General features: G+C 35.4%; 2 protein-coding genes across 7 annotated transcripts in view; one reads left to right on the top strand and one right to left on the bottom strand.

The window, feature by feature from the left end:
* Positions 1–26,304, top strand: part of RALGPS2 (Ral GEF with PH domain and SH3 binding motif 2) — a 154,500-nt gene that overhangs the window by 88,247 nt on the left and 39,949 nt on the right. The window lies entirely within an intron of this gene.
* On the bottom strand, positions 2,971–25,463 carry ANGPTL1 (angiopoietin like 1). Of its 2 annotated transcripts, none has more exons than XM_014845307.3 (5): positions 25,084–25,463; positions 19,361–20,206; positions 7,034–7,227; positions 5,319–5,589; positions 2,971–3,669 (listed from the first exon to the last, which is right to left on the bottom strand). In XM_014845307.3, exons 1-5 carry the CDS (start codon positions 25,091–25,093, stop codon positions 3,482–3,484), a joined length of 1,509 nt encoding a protein of 502 aa, XP_014700793.1. In that variant the 5' UTR covers positions 25,094–25,463; the 3' UTR covers positions 2,971–3,481. The 2 variants fall into 2 exon arrangements, with proteins under 2 accessions (XP_014700793.1, XP_044614600.1); XM_044758665.2 differs by having other exon boundaries at positions 7,184–7,227; positions 25,084–25,448.

Genomic DNA, 26,304 nt, shown 5'->3' with positions numbered 1-26,304 from the left:
GAGACAAGTGAGATTAAATTGACTTGCATATAAAGATATGCATTATAACTGTTTCATTTATAGTTCAAAGAAAGCATTATGAAATTATATTAATATTTTTTGAATCTGTATTTAGGTTAAAATTTTGAGTGTCTTCTTCAGTCTTTCCTGTAATTATGTATAGAATTACAACTTAATAACAATATATTAACCCCACTGAAAATATTGGAAACTGAGCTTATTTTTCGATGGCTTTTTGGAGAAAGGGGTCACGGCATTATAAATGGAATAATTTTCTTACTTGGTAAGAAAGTTAGTACTTTTAGTTTCAACAGACACTAAAAGACTAAAAATTTGTTAGGGTGTAATAATCTTTAACCTACTATTAAGATTAAGTATATAAAAATCATATGACATTAGTATAGGTTTGCAAGTAATTTAAAACATTTTTATGATTGTGGAAGTTTTTATAGCTTATTATGTTATTATCAGTAGGAGTCTTAAAAATATAGTGCTAGAAGAATTAATACTCTCGTATCATGACTCATAAAGTCAAGTTAGCATTAGACTGAAAATTTGATCTTTATACTCTACCAGGCTTGGAGTCTAAGCATAAGTTTATTTGTGGATATCTACTAAATTTTAAGGTGGTGGCTAAAATTGTCTTTCTCTAAAATTTCAACTTTTTAAAGTTTACTTTAGAGATACTAAGTTTCCTAGGCATTGATGACTTCCCATTGAGTACAGAATAGAGTCTAAATCATATTTACGATAAGCTTCATTTCATTTATTAAAAATAACTGAACATAGGGCTGGCCCCGTGGCCGAGTGGTTAAGTTCGCGCGCTCTGCTGCAGGCGGCCCAGTGTTTCGTTGGTTCGAATCCTGGGCGCGGACATGGCACTGCTCGTCAGACCACGCTGAGGCAGCGTCCCACATGCCACAACTAGAAGGACCCACAACGAAGAATATACAACTATGTACTGGGGGGCTTTGGGGAGAAAAAGGAAAAAAATAAAATCTTAAAAAAATAATAAAATAAAATAACTGAACATAAAGAATCCTTCTGCAAACCAGCTCCAAGGTTATAGCTCAATCTTACTGAAGTAAGGCAGCCAACCACATGTTTATTCCTGGGTAACCTACAGAGTAGCTATCTATTGGATCTCATCTGCCACACAGATGATCTGTCTAACCTCCCACAAGATCCTTATTAGGCTGGAATTCCTACTATGGGTATTCTTGCCTTAATTTTTTTAAAAATTTTTTTATGGTCCAGTGTCTTAACTACCTGCCATAATAGCTCTGTTAGGTTTGCAGATGAAGATTATGAATCAAAGTAATTTTATGCCTGAAAATTTGGATATTGTTTCTTTTAACACATTTATTCACCATGTACTCTGTGTAGGGCATCATGATAGGTATTGCAGAAAGTACATAGATTAGTAATAATCTGATAACTAAAGTCTACTGGGGCCTTTACTTTGTCAAGCATTATTCTAAATGTTTGACCACATGTATTACCTCATTTAATTTTCACAATAACTACATGACCTGGGTACTGTTATTATCTCCATTTTATAAATAAGAAAACTTAAGCAGGAATATATAAATTGCCCAAGGAAATACAGCTAGTAAATGGTAGAATTGGGCCACAAACCCAAGCAGTTGTGACTTTACTACATTTAACCATCATATAATACTGCTTCTTAGTCCCTGCTCTCAAGGAACTCACTTGCCTAAATTGTTCTTAAGCTCTCCAGGAACTCCAAAACAGTTAGTCGGATCTGTAAAGGAAACCAAAGTGGACCCAGTGGCCAAGGCGGCCTAGCATTCTGACCAGTTTTCTAGTTTGTATGTTGACTTTCACATCATTCTAGTTTGAATAACATTCCTTTTCTGTGAAGATTCTATTTAAGACTTGTCTTTCGTAGGGTTTTGGATGTTTAAGTGATATACTATAGTTCTGTCAATAAATGGAATGCCCTGGTAAAGTTCTGTTCAATTAAGATGTGACATAACAACTAGATGCCTAATTCTTCTCAGAAATCTTATAGCAGATTCTTTTGGTTCTGGGCTGGTGGGGAAGGACTTCAAAACCATTTTAAGATGATGATGGGTAAAACAAAGAATAATGCCACTGTAGGGTTTTGATGTTCTCTTACCTTCTTCGACCAGAAGTTTTATTTTGAGATGTGACAGAGGAAAACCATTGGTCATGTTGGTGGACTTGAGTTGTTCAAATGATTATCTTCAGTTCTGACTGGATTTTCTTTTTGCTTGAGCAAAAGTCTCATGAGATTCCTCTAAAATTTTAGTTCACAAATGAATTAAGGGAAGATCAGCTGTAAGCAATGAACATGTTTCTGGAAGGAAATTGTTCCGGAAGGTTGGTAATAAACTTGTTAGTTGCAAAGATGAGTTATAAAGTCACACACACTATAAAATGGAATTAGCAATTTGGAATAGCCAAACCCCTATGGATTCTGTTCTGAGGCTGTTGAATCTCAGTATTGGGAAAATGTCTAACAGTTCCTTGAAGTTGTTTTAGTCTCACTCATAAGTATGCAATAATGCTTATAAAGCTGTCCAAGCTTTCTGACTTGAAGAGCAGAGAGGTTTTTTCCAAATAGTAAGGATCAGCAAATTGGCTGGTGGGTGTGAGGGGTATTAATAAGTTTAAAGTTATAATTCAGATCTGTAAAACCATTGGCTCACTTAAATATTCTGCGTTTTGTAATATCAATATTTTGCTGATATAACAACATAATGCATTTCAGGAGATTTTGGTGCCAGCAAATCATGTGAAGATAATATTGAAAAATTCATTTGTATATTTCTCTTTCTACAAATTGAGCATTTAAATATTGCCTACATTATTTTTTTAAATATGTATTTATTTTAATACTGTGGATCACTTAATTCTTTTGGGAAATTGGCATAAAATATAGTCAATAATTCAGATTTAATCATTTCATGTGAAAGGCACAAATCCAATTGAAATAACTTTTATTCAATGCAGAAAGTATTTTCTATTGGCAAAACTAGAGTTTTCTCTAATTTCCTGTCTATATTTTTATAAATAAAATGTATTACTTGGCTGAAATCTTAAAATTATTTTTCCCTTGGAAGTTAGAGGAATCTCATAAAGTTTTTAAATAAATTGTTAAGGATCTTGAACAGGTATTCAGTTTTGATTTAAAATAAAGCTAAGATTTGTTTTACATTTAGGCAAATATTTACATTTTTGAAAACACACTGCCTGTATGTAGTCAATATAATTTTTAAAATAACTAGCATTATGGATACAAATACTCTTTTGAAGTATATTAAGAGAAGATGAAACTACATTCATAAATCCCCTTTTATAGTTATGGTAAGATTCATTTAAAAACTATATTTGTAGAAATAAATTGTGCGAAGTAATATACATGTGAAATTTACATTTTTAGGAACTGAAAAATATAAAGTTCTATGTCATTTAAGTTGGAGACTGTCTCTCTTCAGTCAATAGGCTTGATCATCATCTGAACTGCTCTCAAGGAGTATGACCCGCCTCGATATTCGGCCCAGAATACTCCATCTTGGTACTTGCTTCTGTACTGGCCTCCTCTGTGCCACACTCCATTCAGGTTAGAGTGTGCGCAGGCGTTGTACCACCATCCTCCTTTATGGAAGTGCGCGCAGTTTCCTTTGAGGAAAAACAGAGACATCAAAGGAAAAGTTTCTTCAAAATGTGCTACTCTGAAAACTATCAAAAATTTATTTTACTTTTGGAACACTTTAATTCGAGTTTTTCTTACTAATTTCGGTTACCTTTATCTTCGTAGTTTTATTTCTTCATTTATTGTCTTACTGTTGCTTAAGTATCAGTTACTTGAAAAATCACTTGATTTGCTTTTTTATCTTGCCCTTTGCTTGCTTAGCACATTTTTTTAAAGAGATTTAATTTTCTAGGTAGCAGAGAAATAAAATGCAGGCAATGTTTGTATGTGAGAGAGAAGGAGAGATTGGAGAGACTGGGAAGGGAAAATATGGAGTTGCTAAGGAGAGAAAAGTTTGGGGAAAATTGGATTCTCAAAATATCAACAAATAATATAGGGGCTGGCCCTGTGGCCAGGAGGTTAAGTTCACACGCTCCGCTGCAGCGGCCCAGGGTTTCGCCAGTTCAGATCCTGGGTGCCAACATGGCGCCGATCATCAGGCCATGCTGAGGCGGCGTCCCACCTAGCACAACCAGAGGGACCTGCAACTAGAATGTACAGCTATGTACTGGGGGCTTTGAGGAGAAGAAGGGAAAAAAAAGAAAGATTGGCAACGGATGTTAGTTCAGGTGCCAATCTTTAGAAAAAAAATCTATGTATAAAAATAGGACTACCAGCAATCAGATGTGTTTCTGTAAATGTGGCCTATCTTATGGTTATATCTCTCTTCCTTTTTTCGTCTTTTGCCAGTGTAAAATAAGTTAAAATAGAGACCTATGTGCTGCTTGCCAAGATATGACTGAACAGAAAATAAATCAGTTATCAGGGATCTCTCTTTATCTGGGCCAGAAACCTAGGTTAAAAAGGCAAAAGTATGTGAAAATTAAATTTAAAATTATATTAAGTGGATGGCCTGATTGATTCTTTCTAAGGAGAACATTAATTTCCCCTCTGAATAAAGCTTTTTGCTCTCCTGTACCACATGTTGCACAGTCGTCTTGCTGTTCCCTTTACTGAGAAATGCCTTTACCCCATACTCTCAAATGGCTTGCTTCCTTCACTCCCTTCAGGTCTTTATTAGAATGTTTCCTTCTAACAGTAACCTTTCTTGGCCATTCCATATAAAATAGCACCCAGCCCACTCCTCGCTGCCCATCTCTTTCTGTTCCCTTACTCAGTTTTATTTTCTTAGAGAACTTGTCACCGCCTGACAAATCATTTTGTCTCCTAGAAAGAGTGTAAGCTCCGAAAGGGCAGGAACTTTGGTCACTGCTATGTACTTAGCACCTACAACGGTGCCTGGTGCATGGAGGGTGTCCAGTTAGTATTTGTTGGGAATTTTAGGCAGTTGAGAGTTTTATTTGCAGTTCAATGAATTTTTGTTTGTTTCCCCACCCCCACCCCAGTTGTCCCCGAGTTGTTCTGTTAGAACAACAGAATCTTGTCCAGAGTTCATACTTTGGGAATGCCTTAGATCCTAAAAGCTATTCCTTTCTGCATGTTATATTCCTTTTGACTGAGTCCAAAATTACCTTTCTAGAAAGATTTTTAGAAGCATATACTTTAATAACAAGGTTCTATTTAATGTATAGAAAAGTGGTGATTCTACAAAGAATACACATTAGTTTCTTCTTACCTGCATACATATCTTTATCTCTGTCTAGTGTGGTGAACTGTTTGCCATTGTGCCACATCATAGAGTCCCCTGCATTTCCCTGGTAAGTTCCCAGGCGCAGTCTATAGAATTCGCTCTCAGGCTCCAGACGAAAGCTGCTATATTCTGCGTAGACTTTTTTATCACTCCAGTCTTCTAATTCAATCAACAATTTATAATTATCTTGATTGCTAAGCGTATAGATATTTTCCAGTCCAAGCCAGTATTCTCCATCAATGTTTCCAAACCCTTTCTGTTAATAAACAAAGAGCATGGGTACCTAAGTAAGCGTAGAGATAGTAAACTTTTTTGTAGGTAAGTTTAAACATTTGGTAGCATAAAGACGTTGGTCATTTAAGTGGCGATGTGAACTTCCATCTCAGTAGATCACCTCATCTTTATAAGCCCCACATAGTCACTTTGTTTTGTTTTGCCTTGCTTTCTGTTAATTTGTCAATATTTATTCACACAGCTAGCTTCAAACCCTACAAATAAGACAGAGGCTAAAGAGAATGAAAATTATTGACAGCTACTAAAATCATTAATTAATGAGCTACCCACATTGTTGAAAGGGGTTCCTGGTCTCTCTCGTACTCATGCAAAGAGCCAAATTTTTTTTCTGAAAGTATTTAGATACTTTTTCTCCCCACCACAGTCAAACAAAAAGGATGTGCAAGATTACTATGATCATTCAATAAAAATGGTACTATTTTAGAACAAATTATCTTCTTTAGCTTTATTGTATGTAAAATTAATAACTATAAAATAGTAATCTTCAAAATTCCCCCTTTGAAAAATTGTAGATTAATATTTGAAAAAAAATAAGTCAATTAACTATCCTATTTCAATAAGCATTTGCCATTGTAGGTATCCAGCAGAGTTTAAGACTTGGTAAACCTGATCTTAACACTAAATGTATTTTCTAGGAGGTTATGTTGCAGGATTTTTTTTCCTAGTTACTTGTTTAGAAATGTATGCAAGTTCTGACTTGGATATATTAATGTCTTATTTTTTGCTGCCAGTAAAATTTCAGCTGAGTGAGTAATCACAGTACTTCACAATTCTGAATGAAGAATTAGCCATCTAGAAGATATAATCTTTCCCATATGCCATCCTTAAACTGAGGGTTTATATCACTTATAAAATTAGCATGATGAACATTAAAAGTATTAACAAAGACTAGTTGTTTACCTTTCCAAAACTGCTATTGCATGATTCCTCTTGTATCTGACAATCTGGGTGTACAATATTTCCCAAAAGCACCAGTGTCTGGTGTCATCAACTTAAAACATGGTGGCATGATTATCAGAGGTAACTAGTCCTAGAAAAAGGTCCATTTTTTTGAAATCCTATAGTTTATATTATTGTTTAAATACACTTGATGATGGGTAGAAATCTAGTCATAAAAAAGTAATTATTAGAAAATGAAATTAGGGGTGGTTTTTGAAAAGAATTAAATATATGTATGTCATCCAGAATGAAGGGGGGCATTTTAAAGTACATCTTCAGTTTCCTTTTTACATTTTAATTTTGACTTTAAGACTAGAGATGAGAATCATCTTTTCGACAAATGTAGGTAATAAAAAAACATATGAATACTTATTTTTAACTGTGTATCTTATTTATTGCCTAGAATGGCTGCTATTGCAAGAGCTGCTTTGTTCCATCTCTCCCCCAGGTCTGAATCACTGATTTACCTTATAATTTTCCCAATTTCTGAAGAAGTTGACAGAGCCATCCATTCTTTTCTGAATAACAGTCCAACCCCCAGGATCCAAACTGTGCTCACACCATAACTGCATCGGTCCTCTGCTGTTTTCAGGTTTAATCATATAAATTCCACTTACTGAGTGTCCAGCTTCTTTTGCATGCTGACAGTCTTTGAATGGTCCTGTAATGAAAATATTACTGGTTACCAGGAAACTTAATAGGAAAAGAGCCATATTAAGATAGTTTTTAATAAAGAGTCTTACCTTTGTATCCTTCTTTACAGATAACACTTTTTATGTATCATATACACAGTACTATAAAAGTTAAAGAAACTAAGTAAACGGATTACCCCAGTCCCACTGTCCGGAACAGAACTTGTTTCATTTTCTACTATTCTTGCAAGTTTTTGGCCATATATACATTTTTATATTGTTAGAATTCTAATGCATATGGAAAATTGGCTTCTGTCTTTTTAACAAACATTTCCATGGGACTATCGTCTCCATTCTAGCACTTACAGTAGCTGTAATATCCAATTTCTGACATTGATATATCCTTGTTTATTCATTGGACATTGAAGTTTCATCTGATTTTTTCTATTATAAATAACCTGCAAAAATGTCTTCTTATTGGCTTCATTTTTTCATATTTACTTATAAAAATGCTGTAGGATTGATTGACTGGATCAAGAGGATGTGAACGCTTTTACAGCTCTTCGTAGTGCCCAATTTACACTTTCTGAAACTTGATTTCAGTGGAACACACTAGTCCCTTGAGATACTCGGTGAAAACGAAGGACCATGGTCAAATAAGTTTTAGAACTGCTAAATATTATGTTTACCCTTTTGGAAACTAACAGTGTACATTCACATGTACGTTGACTAAAGACTAAGAAGTCCTGAAATAAACCAGAGTTTCTCAAACTCGTAGAATCTTTTAACTTTCCCCCCATACTGCAGTCCATACGAATGCATTTCAGGAATGTTGGCAAAGTGCCTTTTTATAGAGTTGTATCAATTTATATGACTAATACTAATTTTCTTATTTAGTCTACACGATGACCCTGTGATAGTTTACAGATGTGACTGTAGATAAAACAGTTAACTAACTAGTCTAAGGTCCTTAGAAGGTAATAAACCCTAGACTTAAATGCATTTCTTTCTGATCCCAGAGTCTGCTCCCATGTTATTTCATAGTTTTCTGGATTCTCTCCTTATTTTTTAATCCATTCATAAGTTCTTTATGTCTTTTAAAATGACAAAACATTTTGTAAAATCGTTTGAGTGTCTGCCTCTTGAACTTGTGATCTCCACATCTTTGGATCTAAAGAAAGATAGCTTCTGGTTAGTTTTACTGAACCTTCTTTAGTTTCACCCTTCCCCAGTGTTTTGATCCTTTGTTTTTTTTAAATAAGAATGTGAAAATATTAAATGATTCAGAAATAAGAATTACCCTAAAGATTTATTAGAACAAAAAAATATAGGGGCTGACCCGGTAGCGCAGCAGTTAAGTGTGCATGTTCTGCTTTGGCAGCCCGGGGTTCACCAGTTTGGATCCCAGGTACGGACATGGCACTGCTTGGCAAGCCATGCTGTGGTAGGCATCCCACATATAAAGTGGAGGAAGATGGGTACGGATCTTAGCTCAGGGCCAGTCTTCTCAGCAAAAAGAGGAGGATTGGCAGCAGTTAGCTCAGGGCTAATCTCCTCAAAAAAAAAAATACATATATATATAGAGAGAGAGAAATTCCCATTGTCAAATTTTATATTTCGCTAGAAGTTTTTAAATTCTGACATGTATAATTTTTAAAAATTATGTGAAAATAGAGAGTTCATACAAGAAAATCTGTACTTATAAATATGATAACAGGATTATTGAAAATTTGAGAAATGTGTTATCTGTACTTTGCCAAGTATATATACAGAGTCCCTTTTGGGCCTTATTGGAGTAGAATTAATCTCATTAAATAAATAGTTACACAATTACATCATTAGAAGGGGTTCTTAGAGACTGCACTCTTCCCTCCAGATTGCTCCTTGAGGACGGAGACTGTTTTTGTTTTTCTTCTGACTTTATGTCATCAGTGCTTTAACTATTACTATGCTGTCAATAATTTTTTACGTAAATGAATCAATTAACTTGCCTTTGCATTTTAAATACTAAGGAATTGAAAACTACACACAAAAATCAAGAGATAATGAATTTCTCTAGTCTGGATTTTTATTGTGCTTCATTGCTATTTCTCCATGTTTCACTTTTTTTTAAATTAAAATACAATGACTGTAAGCCCTGCAGATTATTAGTAAAAAATTTGAGAATCTGGAAAGACTTAATGCTGTCTTTCTTGAATTATATTTATTTTAGATATTGAATTTTTTAATTCTAGAGTTTCAATTTGATTCTTTTTTGTAGTTTTTATTTCTCTTCTGAGATTTCCAATCTTGCATTTATTATGAACGTATTTTCCTTTAAGCTGTAATAACTGCTTAGAACTTCTTGTCCCTTCTATTCCTAGTTTGCTGAGACTTTTTATTATGAATGGGTTTTGAATTTTGTCAAAGGCTTTCTGTTCATCTACTGAGATGATGATAAGGTTTTTCTTATTTGATAATGTGGTGAATTCTGTTGATTATATTTTTAATGTTAAGCCAACCTTGTATTTCTGGTATGGCCTTGACTGCTTATGGTGTATTATTGTTTTTATATATTACTGATTTGATTTGTTAAAATTTTGTTAAGAATTTATGCTTTTATCTTCATGAGGATATTGGTTAGTCTGTGAAAGCTCATAAATAGGTTCTTAAGCTGAGGAAGACTATGATAAAAATAATATTTTAAGCTTATCGGACTGGCCATAAATTAGATCACATTCCATTTAAATTCAACGTGAATTATTTTTGTATTATCTACCTTCTGAGTTACTGAATTTAAATTACAAAGTATTCAGAGCCTTTAACACAATGCTTAAGAAAATAGTCATCATCAGTAATTGTTAATTTCCTTCTTTTCCCCTTCATTGCTGACCTTGACACATAGTAGTAGGTTATTTAATAATTCAAATAGCTTATTTAATAAATATGTGCTTATTTAATTAATAAATATAATATGGCTAATCAAAGATGAATATATAGTCATTTCTACTGTCAAGAAATAACGTTATTTCTGGGACAGCATAGTGGTTAAATTTGCGCACTCTGCTTTGGCGGCCTAGGGTTCACGGGTTCGGATCCTGGGTGCAGACATACACAATGCTCATCAAGCCATGCTGTGGTGGCATCCCACATACAAAATAGAGGGAGATTGGCACAGATGTTAGTTCAGGGACAATCTTCCTCAAGCAAAAAGAGGAAGATTGGCAACAGCTGTTAGCTCAGGGGAAATCATCCCCACCAATAAAAAAAAGAAACAACGTATGCCTGAAAAACCTCATGTTCTGCAAAATCATGCACTAAAAATAACCGTTGATGTTAGCTGTTAGCATACTTTCTATTCAGCTGCAGTTACTCGTGGCATAAACATTAACATGCTTGGAAGAAATCCCATACGAACCAATGTGACCTCTTTGTTTTACTGATATTATTCTACTTTTTTACCAGTCACATGTGAGCTGCTTTACATTACAGAAACATGTATTGTAGTCAAGTCAGAGAAGGGTAGAGAGCTTGTATTTCAGATAGGAGGAAATTTATAAAATTTTAGTTTTGTATGTGGGAGTGAGATGGAAAAGTGAAGTATTATTTTCATGTCCGTTTTTATTTTGTGGGATGCATAGTAGTATATTTATTTGTTTACTCATAGAACTCCTCATGGGCAAGGACTGTATCTCTTGGTTGTGTATCCACAGTTTAAACTTTTCCATAATTTCCTCAGTTCTGCATTATTTTTTCTAGAAAATGTCTTTTCTGAATCTGCTATAGGCTAGAAACTGTTTTAGTCTCAAGGGATAAAGAACCATAGAGTGAGGTCGGAAGTGGGGAAAGTGGCAAATAGATAATTCCACTGCAACATGACAAGTACTTTGATGGAGTGACGCAGGGCACATGGGAACACTGGGTAAAAAATAGCTAACCCAGAATGGTGGGGAAGAGATCCGAGTCTACCTATATCTGAGCTGAGTTTTGAAGATCAAGTAGGAGTTAGGCTAGTGGGGGTAGATGGTGTGTTCAAAGCCACACATGGGTAACGTGCTCTGGACGTGGAGACAGAAGAGAGCTTGGTGTTATAGAGGAGTTACAGAGTTTAGTAAGTATGAAATGTAAATGTCTGAGAGTGGTACTTGGAGCTCTTGAAGTAGACTGCAGAGTTGAGACTGATTTCTTCAGTTTAAAAATGCAGTCATCATGGTTATTTCCAAAGTTAGCCAGAGTGTTTCTAAGTTGTCACTTTCAGAATAGTCAAGGTTATCTGAGGACCATTGCTCTTATTTTTAAACCTGTTTAGTATTATAGTTAATGCACACATGAAGTGGTTTTGTTGCAATACACGTAAATATTTCTCTCATTTCACAAATTTGCTTAGTCTATGAATGTCACCTTTGTATCACTTATTTTATGAATGTCATCTTTGTAAATGTTTTCACTCATTTCTGTGCAGTTTTGGTAGTTTACATTTTATATTTAAGTATATATTCACAAGTTGGACTTTCATTAGGTTGTTTGAATTGGTGTAAAATATTTAGAAACATCAAGCTTTTGAATGTTGACAGAATATTTGTAAAATACCATTTGTTCCTTTTCTGCTATTTAAGCCTTTGGATGTTTAAGCAAATTGGAAAGCTCTGGATTTTCTGGATCCAGCTTTGATTTGATAAGACTTCTATTTATGCAAATTTAAGATTATCTTCAGTTCTAATTTTCAACCCACTTTTTATAGTGGGCTTCATGTGTACAGTTTGGATGCGTGTTAGACTGAGTTGATATAAAGGCTTAGGAAAATTTAGTTGAAATCCTTTTCCAGAACATGTGGATAAAATTAGCAGTACTTACAGCTACTTTTTTCTCCTCAGTAAAGATAGAAAATATCAGAATTTAGCATTTTATTTTTGTAAATAAACCATTAACTTGTCTTAGCCCAGTGTATACTGTTAATCTTGGCAGAAATAGTTTCTGATTATTACTTGCATATCTTATTTACTTTCTGCTCTAGAATTAGATTGTAAATCATTCTTCTGTTAAGTGTTTTTAGTACTTTCTCTGTACCGTAAAAAACATTGCTTAATGGGAATTCTTAAATGACTAGTAGAAAAGTACCAGCTTTGTTTTTGAGAAGTCAGATTTAACTTGCTGGTTTGCATATTGTCAGAAATAAATTAATTGACATATGTTTCAGGAATTTGTTCATAAGGGTTCAAACGTTATAGACTGGAAGTACCTTTCTTTTAAAATAGGAATTTTATTAACCTTTTTCTTGCATTGAGTAATCTTGAAATAGTCTTCATCTTCCATGACACACAATTGGATTCTTCTCAAGGCAGGAAACTGGGATTCTGTACATTGAATTTGAAGGACCAGTCTCTCTCTTCCTCATTTTATTTGATGATTAAAGGTTGTATAGGGCTAACAAACTCCAGTTAATGGATCTGATTCACAGAAAGAAAAATATTGACCAGTCATGCCACATTATTTCCCAACATGTATTTTTCATTAAGAACCCATAGTCTGAATAGAACAGTGGGTTAAAAAAGAAAAAGGAAGGGCTGGCCCAGTAGGGTAATGGTTAAGTTCATGTGATCGGTTTCCACAGCCTGGGGTTCATGGGTTCGGATCCCGGATGCAGACCTACATACTACTCATCAAGCCGTGCTGTGGTGGCATCCCACATACAAAAAAGAAGAAGATGGGGACAGATGTTAGCTCAGGAACAATCTTCCTCAAGCAAAAAGAGGAAGATTGGCAACAGATGTTAGCTCAGGGCGAATCTTCCTCACCAAAAAAAAAAGAAAAAGAAAAAGGATTTCATACTTTGAATAGCACCTTTACTGGGAACCATCTTTAACATACCTGTCCTTTTTCTACAAAGGAACTGTTTAATTACTTAAGTTTAAAGGAAAATCCTTCCCTTTTTGTTGTTGAACTTCTTATTTATTTTCTTTCTTTGTCCCACTCCTGTACTCACTAATTTAGAGCTTTCAAACAATCGGTCAGTAAGTAAAATTTTTTGAAAAATGATCTCTTTAATTAAGTATAAGAAATATATTCAACAATATTTCTGGAATGAGAAGTTTGAGGCAAATACTTTCTAAAGTGACAATAGATTCTTTCTTGTAATAATATTAATTACTTTGTTTATTCATCTGTAAGTTTAATATGCAGTTAGCAACTTGACCTTTTATTTTTGAAATTACTAAAGAATTTATCAGTCTTTTTCATAACTGGTTAGTAGAAAAATATTTGAACACCTCGTTTGCTTTAACCAGTCTTCTTTAGTTGTTTTGTTTTAAGTGTTAATATAAGGATTACACTGAAACCAATTGAATCTTAAAGATTTACTAATAGGAAATAATATAAATAATTGAAAATTAGCTTTTTACTCCCTAAAAAGCATATTTTTACTTTCTGATGACTGCTTTTCAAGTTTAGCTTTTAAGCTTACCTTTTATGTCCCCATACATGGCAAGGCAAGGCACGTATAAGGACGTGCACAAAAAATGTAATTATGAATGATGGTTAGAGCGTACACAAGCATTTTCACACGCGTCACCTCGTTTAATCATCACAACAACCCCTTTTACAAAAGAGGCAACTAGGCCTCAGAAAAGCGCTCCCAGAATCCAGGTTTCATGGTACTGAGATGTGTGCTCTAACACACTGTGACGGCACTTTCTCAACTCCGTTCACCTACAAGGAATGAACTTATTTTTATAAACATACCATTTGTAAAAGAGCAATTTTTTTTGGTAAAAGACTAACCCAAAATGCAACCACTGAATAACATTAACAGTTAAGAGTTTATTGATGGCAACTTGCCAGGTGTATAGTTACCTTGCCAAACATTTTGTTTTTATTGTAGAGGGAGGGTAATGTTTCTGGAGATAGTTTATTTTAAACTAACAAAATTATTCTGTTATTTGCTATAAGTTGATAAGAAGTTTGTTCTTTTGAGGTGCGTTTTTCTCTTATAACCATTTTTGAAAGGAAATATAAAATTGCCTGTCATTACAACACCTTTTTTCAAAAATTATGGTCAGTTATAAATAATGTAAAATTTACCAACTTAACCATTTTTAAGTGTACAGTTGAGTGACATTAGTACATTTTCATTATTCTGCAACCAGTCTCCAGAACTCTTTCCATCTTGGAAAACGGAAACCCTATGCCCATGAAACAACAGTTCCCATTCCACTCTCAGCCCAGCCACTGGCAATCACCATTCTACTTTCTGTCTCTGTGAATTTGATTACCCTAGGAATCTCATATAAGTGGAATCATACAGTATTTGACTTTTTGTGGCTGAGTGAACACTTTTTAAGTAATACCTACACATTCTGCATTTAGAGAACATGTGCAGGAACCTCTTGGTGCCAGAAGCATACGGAAGTAGAGCAACAGCCTTCCATCCTTGCCCTTTTTGTGCAAGTACCCAAACAGCTTAGACCTATTCTCCAGTCTGATGAAGAAAGGCTTTAACACATTATATATAAAGAAAAGAAAGTAGCAAGTCTGTTTATTATTGCTTGTAGTAATTTATATTTGATAAGACTCACAGAATATTAGAACTAGAAAGGATGTTAGAATCATCTGGTCCAACCAGTGTTCTCATTGTACAGATGAGGGAAAAAGACACAGGTGGGCAAAGTGACCTACAAAGGCAATAACAAAGGAAACAAGTTTTCTTAGTTCTGTGTACTTTTCCTTACACGTGTAGCTAATTATGTCCTTGACTTTCAGAGACCAACATTTATAGAATAAAATAAGTAAAAAGTGAATTTTTACTTATAACAGCAAATGAATAATAAATAACCGAAAAGGCTATGCCTGTCCTTGATTTTTACATTAAGGATTGGTTTATTAGGGATATATATACACCTTTGTTTCATTAAAACAAAAGTTGGGGGTGTTTTTGTCTTTTTTGAAGATTGACACCTGAGCTAACATTAACATCTGTTGCCAATCTTTTTTTTTTTTCCCTCCTCTTCTTCTTCTTCTCCCCAAAGCCTCCCAGTACATAGTTGTGTATTCTAGTTGTAGGTCCTTCTGGTTGTGGAAAAATCTGTTTAATGGGACTTTTGATATGCTAAATCCCTAGCCTGGGATTTAATTCTGTAATATTAGATTTTTTTCTTGCACTACAGCTCAGTGTATAATAAAACCTAGAATTGATATGTCTCGTTTTATATAAGCATTTTTTAGTGTGTCAGTGTGTTAATTTCTGAATAATCATTTCTTCTAGAATTGGTAACATCATCCATCTATATAAGATTCAGCACCCTCAGAAAAGACTCCATAGCAGTCATCTCCATACTTACATAATTGTATACCCTATCAGTTAAAAAAAATTCCACATACTTCAGTTATGTTTATTTATAAATGATATGTACAAACTAGTATACTAAGTTGTATACATTAAAAGCTTACACAGAACATACATTTTTTAAAAAGATATGAAAAGTAAATACATATTTTTCTTTTTATATCCAGTGGATCATTTTGTACACATCTTTCCTTTGGAAGTCAAAGGGTGTGGGGATATTAATAGTGATCATCATTTACCAATTTAATGGTACTCTAGCCTGTCATTACTGAGCATTAGAATGGTATAAAATGAATGAATCCAGTACAATATAGAATGTATGAAAGTACTCTCATGGAGGTCTTTGGAATGACAACTTTAAGAAGCTCTATAAAAATGTGATATCAAGTCAACCAACATTTATTTAGCATTTGCAAATGAGATACAATATCCATCTGCCAGGAAAGAGGCTTATATTATAGTTGGAAGGCATTTCACTTAGGTGTATATATAGGTACTATGTGTACATGTAAAGAAACCTGATAATTCAAGAGGGAGTATAAGAAATATTGTAGGCACCGGCCCAGCGGCACAGTGGTTAAGTTCACACACTCTGCTTTGGTAGCCCGGGGTTCTCAGGTTTGGACCCCACGTCTGCTGACCTAGCACTGCTTGTCAAGCCATGCTGTGGCAGCATCCCACATGAAATAGAGGAAGACTGGCACAGATGTTAGCTGAGCAACAATCTTCCTCAAGCAAAAAGAGGAAGATTGGCAACAGATGTTAGCTCAGGGCCACTCTTTCTAGCCAAAAAAAAACGCATGTTATAAAGAGAGAGACATTCATGGAGAGGAGCAATCACTTTCAGTCTGTGAGAGTCAACAAGGGCTTCAAGGAGGAGTTGCAATATTATTTTATTTTGTGTTGATCTGAGCCTTATAATTTGAATAGACAGAAAGCCTGGAAAATATATAGAAGACAATGAGTTGATTCTTTTTATTGAAGCAGATGGTTTTTGTAAATGAAATTAATAAAAGGAAAGGTAAAGAAGTAGGATTGATTCTTTTGAGGAGGATATTCTTACCCAGGGCAAGCAGATTGGACTTTTCCTGTTTGCAGTGGAGAAGTGCTGAGCAGAAGTGTGATGTGATCAAAGTGGTGGTTTAAGAAGACAGAGCTGTTGGCAGTATAGAATATATTTTGATGGAGGGAGAAAATGGAATTAGAGAGACCAGTTGGCAAGCTGTTATACAATTCTTAGTAGGAATTAACATTTGAGTGCCAGGCACAGTTTTAAGCTCTCTTCAAGTATTAAATTCTATGAGGTAAGTACTGTTATTATCCTCATTCTACAGATGAGGAAACTGAGGCACAGAACAATTCTTCACCCCTCCTCAAGGTCACACAGCTAGAACTCCAGGAAGTCTCTATCCTCTAGCTGCTGCCATAGATTATTTGCATCTAAGTTAGAATTCTGGCTCTGAATAGAAATGAGGGACACATCCATGAAAGACTGAAAAGCAGCATGGATAGAATTCAGCTGTCTATGTGTGTGGGGCAGGAGAGAAGTGTCAAAGATGAGCCGAACAAGTTCAGATGGATGGTAACATAAAATAGAGAAGTCAAAGTCAATTGACCCATCGGTTTTACTTACAGAAATTTGTCCTAAGGATATAATCATAGAGAAAGAAAAAGAAGAACAAAATTATTTTTAAAAGTTATAAGAATATTGATTACCATATTTATGAGAGGGAAAAAATTGAAAGATTTGAAGGTTGTTACTAAAGTGTTAACTTTATTTCTGAGTATTTGGATATTCGGTGAAGCTTTTTAAAAAGTTTATTAGTATTTTCTTCACTAAATATGTATTTTATAATAATTCACTTATTTCTGAAAGGAGAATACTAGTTTGGGGAAAAGATTATTTTAGGGTTTCATTCATTCATTCATTCCTCAAGTATTTATGGTAGTGCTTACAATATGCTGGGAACAATATGCCAAATCGGGTCCTGGCTAGATGTTTGAGCTAGAATGTGAAAAGTCTTTTCATTTCTCTTCCAGAAGCATTCAGTCCAGCAGGGAGAAAGACACACAAACAAGTGACTCCAGTCTAATGTGATAGAGAAAACATGTGCAAGGAGGGGGCAGCAGTTTTGGGGGAAAAGCCATCTAGATATGTTTGTTTGGATCTGGGAAGGTGTAACATTTAAGATATTTAGTTAAGTCTTGAAATCTGCCAGGTTGACAGATAAGCTGAAAGAAGTCATTTCAATAGAGGAAGCAACAATGTGTGAGGCAATAGTAAAATACTGAGATGCAAACATCCAATTTTGGTTAGGGTTAGGAGGGAGCGCCCTGCAGGAGACATCTGAGCAGTGGTGGTACTTGCAGCCTTGAAGGTGTGTGAGTCCTCTAAAGTAGAATATCTTGAAGAAAGCCTTTTTAAGCCATAGGAGAAGGAAGACGATGCCAGTGAAGGACCTAGAGAAGCGGAAGAGTTAGAATAGTATGACTGGAGGCCCCAGAAAGCAGAGGTGCGAATGGTCAGTGGTATCCTCTGCTGCAGACACAACCACTTTGTGATATATTTCCAGTCTTTGTCTTTGTTCTGTGTTTTTATTATTGTTTAAAATTATTTCGTAGTCTATGTGCAGTTTTATGTCTTGCCTTTTCAATAAGTGAATGAACTCTGGTTTATTTCCTTTTTTTACTTCCGGGCGTTCGGATTTTTCCCTCCACTCTAAGGAAAAAAATCGAATTGTAAAGAATTCGGGAGAATGGCTTATAGGAAAATGAGTGCAGATGTAAAATGTTCAGAAAGTTAGCCGTGTACTTACTAAGCTGAAACAGAGGTGAATTACTCTTTTTTTTTTTTTTAAGATTTTATTTTTCCTTTTTCTTCCCAAAGCCCCCTGGTACATAGTTGTATATTTTTAGTTGTGGGTCCTTCTAGTTGTGGCATGTGGGACGCCGCCTCAGCATGGCCTGATGAGCGGTGCCATGTCCGCACCCAGAATCCGAACCGGTGAAACCCTGGGCCAGCAAAGCAGAGTGTGCGAACTTAACCACTTGGCCATGGGGCCAGCCCCCAAATTACTCATCTATATTCTGGCATCTAGATCAGTGACTGTTATGAATGAATGAAGGAAGGAAGGAATGAAATTAAGAAATAGAGGTAGAGATATTAGGATCAATTCTAGGGGGTTTTTTTATGGTAGTAAAAACAAATTGTAGTTTTGTTTAGCCTTGGAAAATAGGAGGGATACCTTTTCCTCTTGAGGGCGAGAAGGCATGGATTTTGTGCAGATGTTTTCAAGCTAGGAAAGAACAAGGAACCTAGGACCTGAGTAGACTTCATCTTAGTGCAGCAGTAAATGATGCCTGTGCTGCGTGAGAGTGGAGGCAAGGAGGAGGTGTAATCATAGGCTTAAGGAGAGTGAAAGCAAATTTTTAAATGCTTCTTTTGAGAAGGATGATGATGGGAAGAGCAGCAAGAGGTAAATAAAAGGATTGTTGAGCAGCAATGAGGACCCAGCTGGAGGCCAATAGGATGGTTATCGAGGTTAGGAGTGGATTGTGGACTCATTCCTGTCTGAATCAATGCTAGAAACTTAGATTATAAGAATTTGGATGGAAGACTACTTTTTTCACAGAATATACTGTTTTTATAAACTCTTAGATTCATAGATGTATTAAGAGATGTATTTAAATTCAATTCTTGATTAATAGAAAACAATAGAAATTTAGTGTTCATGTATAATTACATCAACAAAGTGCATAATAAGCACTTATTATGAGCATTGTTTCATAAACCATAAAACGTATTAACCTCATGCTTTCATTTTTAACAGTAAGAGGTGACTCACCTTCATTGATGAAAGTTACTGGTGGTCTCTTGAAAGGGCTTTTGGTGGGAGAAGTTGCCAGATCTGGTAGTGGCATTAAATCTCTAGGATAACCTGGATCCCTCTGTATCTCATTACTTCCCAGCAGACCAGGAGTATACTGGTGACTGTTAGGAATATGTTGTGGCACCACCTGGACAAGAGGAGGAGACACATGGGGGTCTTGTCGGGAAAATATCCTTAAGCACTGTTCTTCCAACAAAGTGATCATCACAGATTGGTTATTGACAAGATCAGTCAAAGAAGCATATTTCACCTCCAGTTCCCTGTACCTTGTTGCCATCTTCAACATTTCTGTGGTGACATTGAGGATTTTATTTTCCAACTGAGAAAGTTCAAGTGAATTATCCCTCTTACGGATAATCTCATGTAATAGTTGCATATAGAGTTGAGTAACACGAGAATTCATGTTACGGCTTTCTTTTCTCAGCAGCTTTACCTCATTCACAATGTTTCCATCTACATCCACCACCAGTTGCAGGACATCTATCTCCCGCTTCTGCCTGGAGAGCACGTCCTTCAGGTTTTCAAGGTCCATCCTGGTGATCATGTGTTTAATGGTACCTGCATCTTGTCCTTTGGTGTTGACACAAATTGGCCCTGTTATTTTTTGTTCGGGTACCAGGAATGTGTATGCACATTTCTTTGCTTCCTCTTTACCTTCTGTGGCACGAGGGTATCTCCTCTGGGTTATTTTTTTTATTTTGAACTGTCCTCCTCTGCAATGTCCACTGCCCATTAGTAGGAAGAATAGCACACTTAGCGTCCAGATAAAAGCCTTCATTTTGAAATGAGGTTGTTTGATGTCTTTTAAAAAAACAAGACAATGAAGGGAAAAAGTGAAAAGAATTAATATTAATGTACTTTCGAAGTCAGTAGTATAAAAAAGCATTTAAGGGAAAGAGTGAGTATCTATTGGTGTTGATGAATTGGGCCAGAATTAATGCGATTGATTTCTTAAATGCAATATTTAGTGCCTTCACATTTGTTTAAAAATTGGGTTTCAGAGAACAGCTCTCCAGCTACCACCTTATTATAATACTTTTTGTACCCCAGCTCCATGAGCAGATTCTGGTGAGTTCACACTGTGTGTATAAGGCATACTCTTAGGTGCTCTTGGGGCTTCTGAGACCCTAAGAAGGCAGCTTTCTTACCTTTGAAAGCTTGCTTACTATCATGAGACTCTGAAACAGGTAGGCAATGTTTGTAAGGCATGAATTAAAACATTCTTCCCTAACTAGTGTTAAAGTTACCCAAGTGACTTTACTAGTCAATGTTTTATTGTAAGGTTTCAACTAAATTGGTCCTCTCTAATAAATATACTTTGTATCTATCAAAGAAACATTTTTAGACCAATCTAAAGCCAGAAAGTTTTAGCATCTCCGTTGTTGTTTTGTAGCGCATTCTGTTGGGATTAGTGGGAAGTCTGAAGAGTGAGGAATGCTTGCAGTCATTACTGTGGTGGTTGTGTTTCCTAAATCATCATCATGTATGTGCTCTGAGCTTATAAATGATTCCGCGGGTTCATTTTTCTACTAGAGCTGCTACTGAACTGTATTGTGGTAAAATGTTAATAATTTTCTGCAACCATTACCAAAGAAGGAAACTATCTGTAATCGAAGGGGACTGTTGGAAAGTGCTTTTGAGACCATCTCACTCGAGCACCTCTTTGCACCAATGTGCGTGTTGAAGGCCAAGGCCACACAAGTAGGTAATATTAGAAGCAGGTCTAGAATTCGAGTTCCCTGGCTCTTCAGTCGGTGTTTATAGCAGTGCCACATACGCTAAAGTGTGTGCTTGGAATGTTCCATTTTTGCTATGGCAGATGAGACGTTTGTTGTTTATATACAGTTTCTATAGAAATACTAGAATTAGTTCCAAAAACCAAAGCTTCTTCCTTTCTCTTCAGTTACCTCCCTAAAGCAGTAGCAGTAGGGGATGAGACGTATCACTCCTTCAGCTTCGCGAGCAAGCTGCTGTGTAGAGCCCACCCTCCGCAGCAGTAGATACCCTAAGACAGCTTTTCTACCCCGTTTTCCACCCAAGTACTTGTTTTTTGACTTGAGAAGCCAGGTCCCAAGTTGATTATGCCTACTCTTAATAATAGCAGCACAATAATAACAATAGTTCATACTTAATTGTGTCCTTGTTAAATGCCAGGCATTGTTTTAAGACCTTTACATTATTAGATCATTTACTTCTCGGAACTATGACCCTCTGAGGTAGATTGTTACGATCCTCATTTTCAGATGAAGAAACTGGCATCCAACCTTACCCATAGTCTTCTGAGAAATGGAGCCAGAATTTGAACCTAGGCAGAAGATTGTAGAGTTCATGTTTTTCATTAACCACTGCATCGTATAACAATGTAGCCTATCCTGTTTTCTGTCACCAACACTGTAACAATCCCTTATAGTTATGCAGTGCTTAACACATGTTAACTGTTTGTATTCAAAGCAACACTGTGAAGTAAGTATGTACCATTTTGCAAAGGAGTAAACACCTGGAGAAGCTAAAACACTCAAATGGGATTCAGATCTTCTACTCGTAGCTTTTCTAGACCTGTGATTTTTATCCTAGTCATGTCATAACTACAGAGGAGTCTTGACAGTGTGTTTCCTGTTTTTCACAGTCTTTTCCTGGTTTATATCTCTTTACGTTGACCCATTACTTAATTATGCAAAAGCTTTTGTGGACCATTTTTGTTAGGCTGTGTTTTCATCATTTTTATATCCCAAACTTTTCTGCTGTCATTCCTTTTCCCCCATATGCATTCTGTCAGTTGATAGTTATGTGTCTAACATGTGATTATGAATCCTCCCCAAAATAAAGGTTGTGTCAATGAAATATGGGCTCTTCCACTGTAGTTGTAAGGATGACTGCTACTTTCTAAAACTCCTTACTTGGGTGTATTCAAATGAGTAGTGTTTTCAAAATGAAGTGATAAGGAAAATAAAGCAAAGAATGGATGGAGTGTGGAGAATTATTTTATTTTACTGATATAATCAAGATAGGAAGGATGAACATGGTAATATTCCGTGTTTATATCAGAGGCCCTCTATTGCTGACTGATATCCCAAAGCGTGCGTGGATGAGTACTTTTAGTTTTCAGTTTTTATACTTTGCCTTCTGATATCAGTAGGAAATTTAGACCTTAAGAATTGTCTATTTTATTTTTTAAAAGGCCTTTTGCTATAGTAGAGTTACCTATAACCAAAAACCAGTAAAAGGTTTGTTTTATTTGTGAAGTCATGGAAGACTGAGGGCAGTAAAATAGAAACCATCAGCTTCCTGGGTAAATGTACAGCATTTCTCCTACATAATTCACCTGGTGCTCAGATCTACTCATTTCACTTTAATAATAATGGAAACTCTTAGATCACGACATTATTTAAATACTAATCTACTATGAAATAAGCTACCAAAACAAGGAAAATTCAGAAAGTATCATGAAACTTCAAAACAAGTAGAATTTTATGAATAATACTCTGATTGAACATGTTGTATTCCCACCAGACACAGATTTTTCTAGAACTAAGAGTATGTAATACAAGACTGTTGGTGTGACTTTGCCTCAGCGTTGTGGAAGAATGAAAATGTCAACTTCCGAATCTAAATTAAAAGGGCAGGAGCTTCCTTTGCTGTCTTCTGCCTTGGCTCCTTGTGGGCCCCATACGGTTAAATCATAGGTCAGTCACTGCCTACCTTAAGAGAATCGGACCTACTTTAGTATTTAGAGGAGGCAACTAAAAGTTTGCTTTTTAAAATAAATACAATTCCCTTATCCTTAGAAAAGTAATGACCTTGTTGTCACCTAAAGCAGAATAAGAAGCCACGTTTCTTAAGTAGTAGACCAGCTCCGTCATGACTACAGAACTGGTTTGAAAAATACATTTACCATTACATTTTCTGAAAACATTCTCTCCTATTTAATATTTTCCCACATATGTTCAGTTTTAAAAGTGAAAGATCCATAAATCTGTGTTACCTCATAAAACCTTTCTGTATATGTTAAAATTTTCCAAGGTCCCAAGAGAATGTTATAAATTAGTTACAGTATACTTAAGTTTAAATCTATGTCTCTGCTTGGTTTTTAGACAAAAAAGAAAGTCTTCCATGCTTTGGGTTAATTTTATTGGTACTCTGTCTCTTCGTAGTTGCTACGTTGCCAGCTAGTAGAAGAAATAAAAGTCAAGATTTACTTCCTTTCAGATGGTAAACACACAGAGGCATTTCACTGGCTGTGTCCTGCACTGCAGCGTGGGGCGGTGAACTTACATTTATGAAGCATTGGAGATACCTCAGATAAAGAACTTCTAGATTGTGAATTATGTTCTGGGAAGAGACTTGGGTACAGTCTCATCCTCCAGAGATATTTAAGAAAGGGATAACTATTTATCTGCATGATTTGGGTTTCAGATTAAATGCTTTCCTAAGGCCTCAGTAAGAACTGAGGTTTAATGAGGTCCTGCACTTTTCATAGCTAACAAGAAAAAAGCAAGAGATAACATTATTTCAGATCCAGTGTTGCTTAGAAATTTTACCAGAATTTCTTGTGGAATGTGTTTAGCAGAGATCCTTCCAGTATTTAGAGTTTTGAATCTTTAAGGAAAGGACATGAAAGTAAAGTTGAAGAAATCTTAGCTTTACCATTTTTTACTTGTTAAGGATTCTTACCATTAATATCTTTCAATTATCTTTTAAAAGGACAGAGGATCCCCATATCATAACTAGACTTAGATTTTTGGTGTTAAAGCTTACTATTGGTAACTAGTAATTTTATTTTTAATAGTTTTCTTATTACAGTTAAACAAAGCCCCCAGATAGAATATTGAAAGAAACCTCTTGTGTATTGTTACCAAAATTATTGCTATCTAAAAATATTATATATTTTTGGTCTTTTAATTAATCTATTTAAGTAATTGTCATCTTCTGGGTTCTTATTTCCTATGGTTAATGCTGACTACTTACATCATACTTCTGCCACATATTATTTTTCTCCTTAATTCTAACCTGTAAGCTTTCAGGGTTTTTTATGTATCAATAACTTTGCTTTCTCAAATAATTCCAATTATAGCAGTTTTAATTTCTGTTACTCAAGTTAAATTACTACTACATGTAAACCTGGAAAACTATTTAAAATTTTGAGTGTTAGCAAGAAATAACCATTGACTTATCTTAAATCTTTACAAGAATTTCTGCTTAATATTTGCTTGTACTATAATTGAGGTATTATTGCAAAGCCTTTCAGTTATTTTTATATCTTTCTAGCTATATGAAGAGAGATTAATCTTGTTTATGACTATTTTCTTTAGTTTGTATCCCTCTGTTTTTAATTACTGTGCTACAAACCTTATACATTTAATGTTACTTGTTAAAATTTCTTTCTAGTGTCCCTAAAGCACTTATTTTCTGAAACTCAGCATGTATGCATCAGTCTATAAGCATATACACTAAATATCATTAAATCGAACCTCAGATAATGCATTAATCATCATAAAGTACATAGTGACCAGTTTTCACATAAAGTTGCAAAACAAAACCTTTTTCAGATGAAATAAATTCTAGTATATTCCAAAATTCTTTAATAAGAGATTTTGAAATTTCTACTACAAATGTAAAATAATTATGCATTTTGATATACATAGAATTTTTAAGTAAAAATAAAAGAAATATTAAAATACCTTTTTGCATCTGTCGAGAGAGCAAACCCAGAAACTTGCTGCTCTTATTCTTGCTCTTAAATCAGTGGAGAAGTTTGCTCGTCTGTGACTTTAATGGCAACTGCATTTTTGTTTTGGACCGTTGAATCCAAGCTGTAATAAGGAACTTCTTTTTCTTCTTACAACACTAATCAATTGAATTTGACAAGCCACCTATGTAATTTTAAGTAGTATAGTGGAAGTTCTGGTCTGTGGGCTGTCTTTAATCCAGCAGAGAAAGCATTGTGGTTTTGCTCTGTCTGCCACATGGAGAAATGCAGTAACCAGCTGCAGCTGACCCAGATTGTATATACAGTACCCTTGAATAGTGATTCCCTCTCTTTCTCAGTAGACTCGAGTTCAGCCCACATATTACGTCACCAAAAAATTGCTGGAGACTGGGGGAAAATGTCCTCCTTAGGATTTCCTCTCTGTGGCCTTAAATAGGGGTGGGGGTAGTGGGATCAGCAGGAGGTTGAATAGCTTGGAACAAGGAGAGACTGTGTGTGCAGGTTGAAGGAAGGGCACCATCTGGAAACAAACTATCATAGTTCAGCGGGCAATTATAAAACAAGCATTTTAGTCTGCCGGCCAGAGATCTTTTAAGTTGAATACTGAAAAAATAGTACTCAACTTCACTTAGAAGTAGTTGCAGGCTGATGTTTGTTTTTTGTTACAAAAGAACTAGAGTTAGACTTTGTTAGGAGGCGGCCACCTAAATAATATAATACTCTGTGTAGCCTAGAAGAATTTTTAAACATTTTACTGAGTTGCCATTTCAGAAGATTTTAAACTTCTAAGAAACCTGATGTTAGTGTACTGTGTTATATCCTACTGTGTAATGTTTTTAAGATGAACCTGCTGGTATATAATTACCAAAAATAAGTGGAAATCTATGTATAAAATTCTTTCAGAAATTTAGTGCTTTTTAAACTTAAATCCCGGTGTTATATAATGCCACTTCCTCCTATTCCACAGCGTGACTTCTCCTGTCTGAGTAAGGTCATTCTTATTCGTTGATGTGTTGTGATCTAAAAGCAAACATGACCCTGGCCTGAGTGGGGGGGGTGGGGGGGGGGAGAGTTCTGACTACCCACTAGCCGTGTGAACTTAGACAAGCCACATTACTACCTCTGGCCCAGTTCTCCTGCTGTAAAATGAGGGGGCTGGACAGGGAATTAATAATTGAGCACTAACTCTGCT

This window comes from Equus asinus, chromosome 25 (genome assembly GCF_041296235.1).
Source record: "Equus asinus isolate D_3611 breed Donkey chromosome 25, EquAss-T2T_v2, whole genome shotgun sequence".
Classification (NCBI taxonomy): domain Eukaryota; kingdom Metazoa; phylum Chordata; class Mammalia; order Perissodactyla; family Equidae; genus Equus; species Equus asinus.
The sequence above is the reverse complement of the archived record's forward strand: the minus strand, read 5'-3'. Positions and strand labels throughout refer to the sequence as shown.

Excerpts from the sequence above, each read along its gene's own strand:
- ANGPTL1 (XM_014845307.3), bottom strand. Across the intron at positions 7,228-19,360 it reads AGTAACTTTCATCAATGAAG|GACCATTCAAAGACTGTCAG; the intron begins GTGAGTCACCTC and ends TTTTCATTACAG. Across the intron at positions 5,590-7,033 it reads GAAATTGGGAAAATTATAAG|AAAGGGTTTGGAAACATTGA; the intron begins GTAAATCAGTGA and ends GTTTATTAACAG.